The sequence below is a fragment of the Camponotus vicinus genome, unplaced genomic scaffold (assembly GCF_025532165.1).
Source record: "Camponotus vicinus isolate PSW18456_S1 unplaced genomic scaffold, iyCamVici1.0 SCAF_1, whole genome shotgun sequence".
Classification (NCBI taxonomy): domain Eukaryota; kingdom Metazoa; phylum Arthropoda; class Insecta; order Hymenoptera; family Formicidae; genus Camponotus; species Camponotus vicinus.
The window spans coordinates 11,441,085-11,455,343 of record NW_028141945.1 but is presented as its reverse complement, the minus strand read 5'-3'; the positions used below and the strand labels follow the sequence as shown (position 1 = coordinate 11,455,343).

At 29.1% G+C, this 14,259-nt stretch overlaps 2 protein-coding genes across 2 annotated transcripts; both read right to left on the bottom strand.

Annotated features, from left to right (window-relative positions):
* Nucleotides 1-296: 296 nt before the first annotated feature.
* LOC145974281 (odorant receptor 13a-like) lies at nucleotides 297-4,124 on the bottom strand. The gene is made up of 5 exons (XM_083104082.1): nucleotides 3,672-4,124; nucleotides 3,255-3,551; nucleotides 1,944-2,418; nucleotides 822-1,052; nucleotides 297-723 (listed from the first exon to the last, which is right to left on the bottom strand). Exons 2-5 carry the CDS (start codon nucleotides 3,393-3,395, stop codon nucleotides 383-385), a joined length of 1,188 nt encoding a protein of 395 aa, XP_082960208.1. The 5' UTR covers nucleotides 3,396-3,551; nucleotides 3,672-4,124; the 3' UTR covers nucleotides 297-382.
* A 777-nt stretch (nucleotides 4,125-4,901) lies between these two features.
* Nucleotides 4,902-11,874, bottom strand: LOC145974346 (odorant receptor 82a-like). The gene is made up of 4 exons (XM_083104136.1): nucleotides 11,734-11,874; nucleotides 10,182-10,653; nucleotides 5,379-5,609; nucleotides 4,902-5,242 (listed from the first exon to the last, which is right to left on the bottom strand). The coding sequence occupies exons 1-4, from the start codon at nucleotides 11,872-11,874 to the stop codon at nucleotides 4,902-4,904; spliced, it is 1,185 nt and encodes a 394-aa protein (XP_082960262.1).
* Between the last annotated feature and the right edge of the window lie 2,385 nt (nucleotides 11,875-14,259).

Sequence of the window (14,259 nt, the reverse complement as noted above, 5' to 3'; positions counted from 1 at the left end):
TTTAATTATAATGACTTTCAACTAGTATAACTTATCCACTGTGTTATCACTGCTGGCATGTTTCACTGTACATTGTCCAAAAAAAAGTTTAAATATTTAATACTACTATCGCAATATCGAAATTACGATAATTATGTCGATTCTCAAATTTAATATGATAATGTATTAATATTACAGTAATTTCAACTATGTTAATATTATTGATATTAGGAAATATTTATTTGGCAAGCAGATTATTGTAAGTGAAAAGTTTATTGACGTAACATTCTTAAAAACACTTTTTCATACATTTTTGTTTTTGAAAACATTGTATCGTGCAATTTCAAACATATCAAATATTGTATTTAGAATTTGCAGATTTGTTTCATTCGCAGCTTAGATTTCACACTTCGAGCATTATACGAAGTACAGATATATAGGAAAAGGAGGTTTTCAAAATGCTCACATAAGTTGACAGGTTGACTAGAATGAAATTTCCAGCTTGAATCGAGACTGAAGATTTTGCCTGCATAAGAATAAAGATTATGTTTCTTGTTAATTTCCTAGGAAAATTGTACCAAGCACTTTGATAAATAGAAAGCCCTATCTCTTCCATTTCAGATTTCAGATAATTCCCGACAAAACTATACAGCGTTAGTTGTGTCAAGAAGGCACTCAATACCATTAAGCTCTTTCCTATCATTACTGTATTATTGACTTTCAACGCTAAAATAAGCTGAAATCCTGAAAGAAATGTTTGTTCGCTAAATATAAATTTCTTTTTTTATAAATTTATAATTCATATTTCGTTGAACAATTTAGGTTTTTGACATAATATTCACCCATTATACACAATAATATGCTGATAATGAATAATTCCATAAGCAATACGAAACTTATCAAATCAGCAAGTTCCCTGGCCAACATTATCAAGTAACGATGTCTCTGAATTAGCGCGTTGAAACGATCATAGATTCGCGGTCTTGTGACATCAAAATTGACGAAATGGATCCTTAAAATGTTCACTTGACCACAAACATGCAGTGTAATATTGAGAAACAACGCGTCATTACCTTTGGGAAATGCATTGATGCACCGAATATCTTATTGCATTGAAATTCAAAACAACACTTATTATTCTAATGTACTTAAATTACACAGGCCCGTGAAATTTTAAGTTTTGTTAGTTACAAAAAGCAGAGTTGATGAATTTAGGTTTTTTGATACTGAAAACGAATCTGGCAGAATTCTCCAGCTCATAAGGTTTTTAAGTAATTTTTGATTAAATAATTCAAAAATGGTTATTTGGATCATTTTTATAAATTTGTTATGGGGAACCTAATTTTTCGAAATATTTCTGCCAATGACATCTTATAGAACTACTAGTTTGTTTTCAACAAAATCAAAATCAAAAAAATTAGATTCACCTACTCTGCTTTTTGTAACTGACTCTCGCAGGCCTATATTATTATTTTTGTAAAAAAAATATATCACAAAAAATTATATCACAAAATATAGTAGATAGTATTGCTTTTATATATATTGTGTGTGTGTGTGTGTGTGTGTGTGTGTGTGTGTGTGTGTAACATAATATGCACTGCATAAGGCGCAAAAGTTTTTAAAAATTTTAAGTTTATTTTAACAACCTATAAAATACATTAAGACTGTCATGTGTAATTATTCGTAATGTTTAAAAAAAATTTGCATCTAATCTAATATGCCTTATCAGAAATCTGAACTAGGTGAATTTAATGCATTTCGAACCATCTCAATGGAACAGTTTATCGTCAAATTACGCAAACTTCCGCGCCTTGTATTGTTGTCTATAATGCATAAAAAGTGCAATAATATTAATAAAATTAATAAAAATCTTTACGTCGAATAATATACTATTTAATAAAAAAGTCTTTGTTTTTAAGTAATATTGAATATAGACATAAAATAAAAAATTAGGTCAATATTACCAAGATTAGTTGTAGTCGCCAGTATCATTACAATAGTTTCGACGATACAGGAAATTTCATATGTGCTTGTTGGAAATTTCAAATATTCCAGAACGCATCTTGATGGTATCGTATATTCCAATATCATATCCTTGTTCGTTATATTAATTCGATTACCTTGGTCATAATTCAAAAAAGGAATTACTCCATATATTAGACAACTAAAGTAAGAAAAGCCCAGCATAGAACAGCAAACAATCCTTGCTGCAAAAGCATGTTTTCGCATAATTTCACGATCTTTTATGTTGTCAATGGTCAGATAATCCTTCAGAGCAGAGTCATAATTGTTAATTAAACTATTTGCATAAATGCGGAACCAAGTTGTCTTCAGCACACCGAGAAGTCCGCAACAGATTAACATCAGACAGTCTATGTTCTGCTCTATGTCAGTACAACCCATGTATAGCTCCATGGAAGGCAAGATCACAACTAGGCTCTGTTGATACATTTCTTCATATATGATGTTTCATGTTTAGAAAGAAATTATCTCACTCTTAACTCAATAAATATTTTTTTAATGAATATTTCTATTTAAATGTTGTGTCTCTCTCTCTCTCTCTTCTATCTCTCCCTTTCTCTCTCACTCTCTCTTTTCTCTCCCCCCTTCTCTTATTCTACAGAATATGATATAAAAAAATGTTCTTTTTTTCAGATTGATTTATAAAAGCAAAGTATTATATAATTTATAAAAGCAAAGTATTATACAATTATATTATACATATTTGTATATTCATATATGTATGTCATCTTTGAATAAATTAAAAAACGCAAAAAGATATTATTTAACATAATTTATTTAAAGAAAAAATTTTTTGCGTTAAAATATGAGCACATAATAAAGTTTAACTAATGATAACATTATTTAAAATTTATGTGATATTTTGTAACACGTTACGTAATTTATTTTATATACAATCGTTATAAAATAAAATCACGAAATACATATTGTAACGCACATTTCTCATTATTTTTCTCGAAAATGATTGTATTATTTTCACACGAAAAAAAAACATACTCTTGAAATTTAAAAAAGAAATCTTTAATATTGTTAGAATTATTTGATGAGTTACAATCGTCCTTATTTATAATTCTCATTCATTGTTATTACTGTTACCAAAATCGTTTCACCATACACATTATCAAACATCTAAAATCTTGATACATTCTCATAGCGACATCGAACTTTTTTCAGAATTTTGCAACTTTGAAAATATTCTTGGTTGTCTTCGATCGTCGCGATCGTGTCAAAGATAAATTTCAAATGATACTTACCGCACAACAAGTACCTAAGGCACAACGAAATAGCGAATAAATATCATAAACTTGAAGTGGCCATACACCGATAAGCCATGTAATCAATTTAAAAGGAGTCATCGCATATGCGATATCATTCTTATATTGTTCACTTGTCATTGTCGAGATAATGGCTTTAACTGATGCCAATAACCAATGATCGGCTTGCTATATTGTCACAACGCAGGCATTCCAACTCATTTATTATTCAACGTGACATTTATTATTCAACGTGAAGTATATATACTTATCAGTCTCTCTTTTGAAGCACTATGACTGAACAACGGTTTTACATAAAATTGTTGTCTATTAAAAATTTATATAATACAATTTCTAAATTGTTACCGTCGAGAAAATGTTATTTTTCTTGAGCGGGATCATGTGCGTTTGACTTACCTGTATATATGCGCACATTGTAATACTTTATCTCGATATTATTTGGTCAATAAGTAGCACAATTTCAATTTGTTCAAAGATGAAGATGCGGACAAATAAATATTGTTCTTATTATTCTATATACCAACAAAATTAATTGATGGAAAATTACGCGACAGGTAAATAATTTTACCTATGTCCGAAAATATCTGTCTACAAACTCAATTTAATAAGGCATAAACTTGAAGTGGCCATACGCCAATAGGCCACTAGGACAATAGGTAATCAATTTGAAAGGGGTCATCGCGTATGCGATATCGTCCCTCCACCGCTCGCTTGCCATTGTCGAGATAATGATTGTAACCGATGCGAGTAACCGACGATCTGCTGATTATATGAACGTGACACAGGTATTCCTATTTATTTTCTATTCATGAAGAATATTGTGTAAAAAATATTTGGTTATCAAACTGTCTCTATGATCCTAAAGCCAAATAATCGATGTTGTATCGATACACAAGTATTTTGATTCATTTTTTATTCAAGGTAGAAGGTATACATGCTTATCAGTCTGCTTTTATACTCTTAAGGTATTATGAGATATGGATGCGAACTACGCATTTATGTAAAATTGTCATTGAATAATAAATTATACGATAAAATTTCTAAATTGTCGTCGATCATCTGTTCCTTTTTATTGAGTGAAAAGTCACCGAAAAATTCGTGTGCGTTTTGCTCATGCGCATCTAAACTATTTTATTCATCTCGATATTCGTTCGATTAAATAGTGTTGATTCAATCTGTCAAAAGTGAAAATATATAATAAATAACTCACTCTGTTTTTTATTGCAAATCAATTCAGGCATTCAATTTGAGCAAGCATATTGAGAAAATATAATGCGATAGATATAAATAATTGTGTGTGTGTGTGTGTGTCGTAATTTTATGTATATACAGGATGATAATAATCATCACTCATCGTGTACTGATAGAGCAGATTAAATCGAGTAAGAAAGTCCTTTATCATTTTATAATTTTCACAATAATTAATTAGATATTAATTTGTATATTTCTCTGCTATAATATAATAATTAAATGACTTCAATAAGACAGATAATAATTCAATAATTATAATTAATAATTTTATTGATAAGACATTTAAATAAACTATATATTTTGATTATATTTTATTCTGTCAAACATGTATTAATTTCTAGTTTGTAAAAATATTTTATTTACATATGTTATATTTCATGTCTCGAGCATTATACGAAGTACAGACAGATATGAAAAAGAAGTCTTCAAAATGCTTACTAAAGTTGTCAAATTTACCGCAATAAAATTCCCAGCTTGAAACATGTATGGAGCTTCTGTTTGCATAAAGATAAACACTAGATTCCTCATCAGTTTGATTGGAAATTCATACCAAGTACATTGATAAATAGAATAACCTATATCTTCCATTAGAGACTTTAGGTAATTTCCGATGAAGCTGTACACTGATAACTTTACCAAAAAGACACTTTGTGCCATTAAACTTTGTCCTATCATAACAGAATCTTTGTCTTTCAATGCTATGATGAACTGAAATCCTGAAAAAAAAATATTTGCCTGCTGAACATAGATTTTTTATGTAACTTAATTTACAATATATATTTTGTGGAAATATAAAATAATTTAATATAAAAATAATTTTGATGGCACAATACAAAATAATTTAATATTCACCCATTATGCATACACATATGCTAATAATAAAGAGCTCTGCTAATAAAATAAGACTAATAACTTCAGCAAGTTTTCTGGTCATTCCTATCAAGTAAATATGTCTTTGTATAAGTTTATTGAAATGATCGTAAATTTGCGGACTTGTAACATCTAAATTGGCGAAATGGGATCTTAGAATTTTCATTTGACCACAGACATGTAATGTAACGTTGAAAAATAGCGCGTCGCTACCTTTATAAAATAAAAATACACTGACATACAAAAGGGCAATAATATTCGATATTGTAATTAATAGATAGTTTATAAGGTAATTATGCAGATATACGGAGCCACTTCCGATTTTAATAATTTTCACATATGTTGTCAAGGTCAACACTCTGAGTAATATTATAAAGGTTTTAGCCCGCGCTCGTTGTTTATTAAAAAGTTATAGACAAAAAAAGTTTTATTAATTTCACAAATGGATGTATACACACACACACACACACACGCGCGCGCGCGAGGGGTGCAAGGGGGGGCCTTCGGCCCCCCCTCCCGCAACCACCCCGCCGGTAGGAGACGCATTGCGAAGAGTTGAATCACAATGGATATATGCTGTAAGTTATAAAGCGAGGTCCACCTTGCCTACCGGCGGGGTGGTTGCGGGAGGGGGGCCGAAGGCCCCCCTTGCACCTCCCGCGTGTGTGTGTGTGTGTGTGTGTGTACCCATACATTTGTGATAATTTTTAATTGTATTAAATTGTATTAAATTCTATATAAATTTATTGTATTTAAAATTATAATTTTTTTATATAACAGCTAAAATAGTAGGTTTATGGGAAAAATGCATATAACCTTTTTTGTAGAGTTTTCCAACGGCTTTATTTTTTGCTTAAAATTTTTTCTCTCAAATCAATATTTTCGGAGATAAAAAGCATTAAAATTGTGAAATTCTTTTGTTAATAATTTTTAAATAAACAACGAGCGCGGGCTAAAATCTTTATAACATTATTCAGAGTGGTGACCTTGACAACATATGTGAAAATTATTGAAATCGGAAGTGGCTCCGTATATCTGCATAATTACCGTTTATAATATAACAGATAATTATTGCACATTGCGTTTCTTGGTACAATTTTGATAAAACTCTTAATTTTCAGTTTTTTAAAAATATTTATAACTTTCATTTATATATATATATATATATATATATATATATATATATATATTTAAATAAAAGTTATATCACTTATATTTAAATTTTTACATAATTATAATTTTTTAATCTTTTTTCATATGCTATATTTTATAAAATGCTTATGCAAATAATGTATGTAATAAAATAAATATATAACGCATATGGCAGAAATTCCTAGAATTCCTTAAATTCTACAGTGAGCTTCTTTAGCAAATAGTAATGAATCTATATACGTTATTTTCTCTTACGCGTAAAAAAACATAACTTTCATTATCTATATAAAAGTATTAATTATTACGAAAACATTTTATTATATATATTTTAAGTATATTAAAATAAAATCCAGAATATTTTATATACATGTTATACTAATGTAATTTATGTTAGACTAATATAATTTAAAAATTTAAATAATTTAGATAACTTAGAATGAGAGAGAGGGAGAGAGGGAGGGTGGGAGGGAGGGAGGGGGAGAGAGAGACAGACAGAGAGAGAGAGAGAGAGAGAGAATCATTATCGAGAAAATGAAAAGAGGGCAAGCAATATATATTATGATCTGACTTGTGAGTATAAATGATATATATTGTAAGTCTAATATATAAATGATGTATATAAATTACTGAAATATACTGTATAATGTAATAAACCTCGATGAAAGTGCTTCTTGAAGCGCATATTTGGCATAATTTATTCATTTATTCAAGTAAGAATTGTAGAAACAGAAATCTAAAATAATTATAGTTTCGATGTGATATCGATTTTTACAAGCAGAAATTATTACTTTAATGATATTTATAGAATCAAATATAATTCGAAGCTTTATCTCGTTCTATTTTTCAATTATTTAAATATAATTTAGATTCAAAACGCACAGCAAAATAATCGAATCATAAATGGAAGTAATTAATATAATGAAAAGCTTCGTGATACATCAATCCTTTTTAACAAATATTATTTAATTAATCTATATAATCTAAAACACTCCTATACATTTTAATATTCCGTGTATATGTTAAAGTACGTAAAATATTTCGGCAATGAGTGGACAATAACACGTTCGGCCTTGCTGCGTATGACGCGCTGTGTTTACATCTTTCGGCCTTGCTGTCATTCGCACGGCAACATTCGAGGAGTAAGGTGCGAAATACTTCGTATATTGTCAAATTTTCTCTCTAACAATAAAACGCAATCGCGACTAGTGTTGAATCATAATTCGCTATGATAATTATAATTAATACTTGCTAAACTTTTAATTGTAATTATTACGCGATTGGGAGTGCCGTGCAAAGTGCCTCACGAATGTTGTATATAACTAATCTTAATTAATCTTGTTTTCGGGAGTGAATGTGAGTGCAACGAAGAAATAGCAAAGGAGAGGAAAAGCAAGTCTGATAAACCACTGAGCAACGTACGGAGCAATAATATGCGGTAAATAATTTATAATTTATTTATCATTTATATTTAGACTATATATCATTTATATATTAGATTTATATATTAGATTTATATTATTTATATATATATATATTCATATCATTTATATTTAGATCATATTAAATATTGCTTGTCCTTTTTCATTCTCTCTCTCTCTCCCCCCTCTCTCCTCCCTTCCTCCCCTCTCTCCCCTCCTCCCTCCCTCCCTCTCTCTCTCTCACTCTCTCTCTCTCTCTCTCTCTCTCTCTCTCTCTCTCTTCCTTTCTCTCATTCTAAGTTATCTAAATTATTTAAATTTTTAAATTATATTAATATACACATAAATTACATTAGTATAACATATATACAGGGTGTCCCGAAACTAACGCTTGATATTTTAAAGGCAGATTCTCTGGCCAATTTAAAAACGATTTTTCCTCAGCGAAAATGTCGCGGCACTAATAGTTTTCGAGTTATAAACGATTGAAAATAAAGGGTTTTTCGCAAACTAAGGCTTATGGGAATAAAATATTAATAAAGTCACATTCTTTAGTTAATTTTAGGTAGAGTTTACTTTAATAGAATTTTAATTTAAGGCTTAGTTAGAAAGATACATGATGACAAAAATTGGGAATATGCAAAAAATAATGATCTCCCTCGACATTTTCGCTGAGGAAAAATCGTTTTTAAATTGGCCAAAGAATCTGCCTTTAAAATATCAAGCGTTAGTTTCGGGACACCCTGTATAAAATATTCTGGATTTTATTTTAATATACTTAAAATATCTATAATAAAATGTTCTCGTATTAATTAATATTTTTATGTAGACAGTAATATTTTACAAACTGCTTCACAATATTAAATAATTAATTATATTAGATATTTTATGCATAAAAAATTTGAATCTTTTTATTTTCATAAGTTTATTCCAAAAAGAAATTGGTAATTATTTACATTAACGGACATCTCGCCGATGACCTTGATCTTTACATATGTTATAGAGGTGAGGATGCTAATTAATTTTTCTCTTTGTTTTATTTGGAGGTCTCTTAATGACGGTCTCTAATTTTGAGATATTTAATGTTTAGTGTGATTATAACATAATTTTCTAACATCATATACATTTAATACACATACATACATGAGCTGTTAGTGTATTAAAAGAGGCTTCGCCGTTTCCCCTTCATCCTCACCCCGAAAAAAAGTTTCCATTTTGTGTAATACAAAAGCACAATGCAATTTGGATTATATAATATAATTCAAACCAAATTATAGTTGTAAATCAGAAATATGTTTGGATTATATCTTCCGGAAGTGGAACATCCACGTAAAAATGTCCGTTAATGTAAATCATCACCAATAAATTAATTAAAAAAAATATATATATAATTAATATTATACTAATATTCATTATTTATTATATATAATTATGTGATGTATTATATATGTATCATTATATATGTATATTTATAATTTGTAATTTAATTTTTTGATTTATAATGTACAAATATTATACATATGTATATTATACATACACAAACATATATATACAGGGTGTCAGGCAATTTTTGACCTTCACGAAGTAAGAAGGTAGATTGGCTCAAATTAAGAAGGAAGGTACTATACTATTTTGCGATATTCGCAATAATTAATGAAAAATTAATTAAAGAAGATCGGCCAATGCGCGTGGCTAGAAGCACACGACGGCGAAGGCGGTCTGACTGTAACATAATGGCGGCGCGCGGCGAAGCGGTAATTGGGGAGGGGAGGAGCGATAAGTGTGTAAACGCGTGGCGAAGGCTCCTCCCCTCCTCAATCACCGCTTCGCCGCGCGCCGCCATTATGTTACAGTCAGACCGCCTTCGCCGTCGTGTGCTTCGAGCCACGCGCATTGGTCGATCTTCTTTAATTAATTTTTCGTTAATTATTGCGAATATCGCAAAATAGTATAGTAGCTTCCTTCTTAATTTGAGCCAATCTACCTTCACACTTCGGGACTGTCAAAATTTCCCTGCCACCCTGTATATATATATATATATAATATTTTTAAACATATATATATATATATATATGTTTAAAAATATTATATAATATTATATATGTGTCTAAATATATAATTGAAAATTCTCTTAACTTTTGTTCAAAGTTTCGACTCATTTATATAATTTAATATAAGAGATACATAAAAATACCATACAAAAAATAAATATTACCAAGATTAGCATTAGTCACTACTATCAGTGAAATAGCTTGAATGATGACAAATATTTTGTACATAATTATTGGAGCCTGAAGGTATTTTATAGTGCATTTTGATGGGATTGGATATTCCAATACGATATACTCGTCAGTCATGTTCTGGGTTTTTTCATCATGATTCATAAAAGGAGTTAACGTATATGCTATACAACAAAAATAAGAAAAGCACAGCAGAGGGAATGAGACAATCCTTGCTATAAAAGCATGTTTTCGCATTATTATATGTTCTTTTATGTTCTCAATCGTTAAATAATCGTTTAATGCAGATTTATAGTTGTTAATTAAATTGTTTGCATAAATGCGGAACAATATTATCTTCAGCACAGCAAGCGATCCGCAAAAGCTTAACATGATGCAGTCCACATTTTGTCCCGCGCTAGTGCAGCCCATGTACATCTCAATGGGAGGTATGATTACCACTATGGCCTGTTGATATTATCTCGTATATAACATTTGGTAAGAAACATTATTTAGAAACAATATATTTCGATTTTAGTTCAATTAATTTTTATAAATATTTGTATTTAAATATAAATATGTATGCATGTGTTCTCTCTGTCTTTTTTTTTGCTTTTTAGGGTATATTTGTGTTGTATTGGCTCTTACTGCCAATTTCGATTTAATATTTAAAATTCTGTAATATTATTTATTTAATATGTTTTTTTACATGACATTATTAATTATAAATGAGTGAAATTATAAAATAAATTGTGCGTATGTGTGTGTGTGTGTGTGTGTGTGTGTGTGTGTGTGTGTATGTGTGTATAATAGCATGTTTAGTGTAATATTTATAAATATAATTTGGTCTTAATATATTTTGTCAAGAGACATCATGATCTTAAGTAATCTAAAAAAATTTTAATTGTTATTATTTATTAAAAAATTATTAACAAATGCTTTTATCAAAATTCACAAATTAAGATCAAAGCATATATCGAAAGATTGATAAATTTAAATTATTTTACATAGTTCATATTAGCATTATTATTTATATATTGCATGTACCACATGTATACACACTTAGCAAGTACAGATCTTACTCAGATATTGAAACATTTTTAAAAATTATTTAAAGTTATATAAGACCTTCATCAAAAACAAGACCATTTATAAGGATATTATATTACAATTAATAATTACCATATAATATTTCTCAAAAAGAATTGTGTTATCTTTAATCTTTCTAATTAAAAAACAAACATAATCAATTAACTCAAAAACTTAATAAAAAAATTCTTCTTACAATTAAGTATTTTTCAATGACTTACGATCGTGTTCGATTATAATGTATGACTTATCCATTGTGTTATTACTGCCAGCAAAGCGTTTCACTCTATATAGGTTGGGATGAATAAAAAAAAAATTTGTACATTTAATATTACTAATTGCAATATCAAAATTTTGTCTGGCAAGATCACGTTGCAAGATCAACGCAGAAGACGTTCTGCGTTGTCTTCGAACGATCGCGCATCAATGATCATCGTGTTCACATGAAAAAGTGCGTACCGCGAAACAGGCGCTCAAGATACTGCGTAACAACGAATAAAAGTTATAAACTTGCAATGGCCAAACGCCAATGGGCCAAGAAACCAATTTGTAAGGGGTCGTCACGTATGCAATATCGTCCTTCCATCGTTCACTTGTCATTGTCGAAATAATGACCGTAACTGCTGCCAATAACCGATGAACCATTTGCTATATCGATGCAACGCAGGTATTTACTCATTTTTTATTCAACATGCTGGATATACATGCTTATCTCAGTCTGTCTTTTTTATATTCTTGATACATTACGACAAAATGCAAATATAACTACGCTCTTACGGAAAATTGTCGTTGAGTAAAAATTTATATGATGCAATTTCTAAGTTGTTACCCGCCCATCGAGCAACTATTTTTTTATCGAATAATGTAGAAGGCATCATGTGAGTTTTGCTTATATCTATGTATGTACGCGCATTGTATTACATTTCATCTTGACATTCGTTTGACTAACATTAAATAATATAGATTCAATTTATTCAAAAATGAAGATGTGTAAGCTAACTCGTTTTTTTTATGTTAATAGTCATCAAAGCTGATATACTAAAAAAGAATAATGCATTATAAGTAAATAATATTGTATATTAAAAAATTTTTTCTCTTTGTTATAATATTCCCACACGGAACAAAAACCTCTAATGGATGTCCACTAGACGTCTACCATGGAGATTCGAAACCTCCATTAGATGTCCATGAAACGTCCCGTAAACATCTACTAGACATCCACAGTTCCGCATTTCATACCTCCATTCGACATCCGTTAGACGTATTTATAGATGTCATATGTACGTTATATGGAGTAATTATAGATATTGAATGAAGCGTTCATGGATGTCATATGTACGTTATATGGAGTAATTATAGATATTTTGTGGAGCTCTTATGGATGTCAGATATACGTTATATGGAGTAATTATAGATATTTTGTCGAGCTTTCATAGATGTCATATGTACGTTATATGGAGTAACAAATAGATAATGAACGGATCATTTTCGTTTATTGGCCGGATTTTTACTTGTCCAACTTATAAAATCGATTTAATATCTGAAGTTCCTCTATTGAAACTGTATCAGAAATTAGATCGAAGTAATACTTTTAATTTTATCTGTCGCCTTTTGCAAGCTTTATATAATTCTCATGACTAAAACTCAAGTACGAGAAAAATAGCGTACCATAGCGGTAAACGAACGAACTAGCGCGATTACTGATTTTACAGTGAAATTTTACTTCCACTGACTATAATTATTAGTGAGATATAAGATAAAGTAACAAAAAATAATATTTACCAATACTAGGAAAAATAATTAATAAAAATTATTTATGTTAAGAGAAATGTGTACACATCTATCATACATCCATAACCGACGTCTAATGGACATCCATGATGAATTTACAAACGACATCTACCATGGAGATAATATGGATTTCTATTAGAGATCCATTGAACATCCACCGTGGAGATAGAGGTCACATGGAGGTATGGAAGTTATATGGACCTCCAATGGATGTCATGTTCCGTGTGGGTTATGATATTCAAATATATATGTATATATTTTTGCCATTGCATAAAGTTGATTAATTCAGTTATAGATAAATAATTGTAAATAATGATTATAATTTAATAATTTTATTGGTATGATTTTCTAATAAACTATTTATGTTATGTATTTCTTTGGCCTCCTGTATAATAATTTACAATTTGTAAAGTTTATTTATACATCTGTTTAATTCCACGTTTCAAGCATTATACGAAGATAAAGACAGATATGAAAAAGAGATTTTTAAAATATTTAGTAAAGTTGACAAATTTATCATAATAAAATTCGCAACTTAAAAGATAACTGGTGAACTTGTTTACATAAATATGAAGACTAGATTTTTCGTTATTTTGGTAGAAAATTCATAGATACTTTGTTAAATAAATAACGCTTCATTTTGAGAGAACTTTTAAAAATAATTATGTTATATATTTGCTATTATTTTAATATAATTTTACTTTAATTCTTATTTTTATTTTATCTATATAATAGTTCTTTTTTTATATTTATTATTATTTTTTATAAATATATATTTTTATAATTTTTTTGTATAATGTATATTTTATCAATTATAAATTGCAGCGGTCAAACGCTGATAGGCCAATCAATTTGTACGGAGTCATCGCGTACGTATTTTTTTCCTTTATTCACACTGATAAAAAAATAGTTGTAATTATTATAAATATATAGTTATTTTTAGCGGCAACTATTTAAAATTATTGTTACTATGTACAAAGTTATTATCACATTATAGTAATAACTATAAAAATAGAAATTTCAATTACAATTTTTTTACTATGTAATTATAATTGGCCCTTTTTCTCAGTGCATGCCATCGAGATAATGACTCTAATTGAGATCAATAACAGATGATGATGTGCTCGCTATATCGACGCAAGTACTTCGCAGGACATTTTTTATTAAGTATGAAGGGTTAGATATACTCATCTG

Coding starts and splice junctions, on each gene's coding strand:
- LOC145974281 (XM_083104082.1), bottom strand. CDS start 3,395: ATGACAAGTGAACAATATAAGAATGATATCGCATATGCGATGACTCCT. Junction 2,419..3,254: donor CCTTAGGTACTTGTTGTGCG/GTAAGTATCATT, acceptor ATGTATCAACAG/AGCCTAGTTGTGATCTTGCC. Junction 1,053..1,943: donor GGCGACTACAACTAATCTTG/GTAATATTGACC, acceptor CATTTCCCAAAG/GTAATGACGCGTTGTTTCTC.
- LOC145974346 (XM_083104136.1), bottom strand. CDS start 11,874: ATGACAAGTGAACGATGGAAGGACGATATTGCATACGTGACGACCCCT. Junction 10,654..11,733: donor TCTTGAGCGCCTGTTTCGCG/GTACGCACTTTT, acceptor TAATATCAACAG/GCCATAGTGGTAATCATACC. Junction 5,610..10,181: donor AGTGACTAATGCTAATCTTG/GTAATATTTATT, acceptor TATTTTATAAAG/GTAGCGACGCGCTATTTTTC.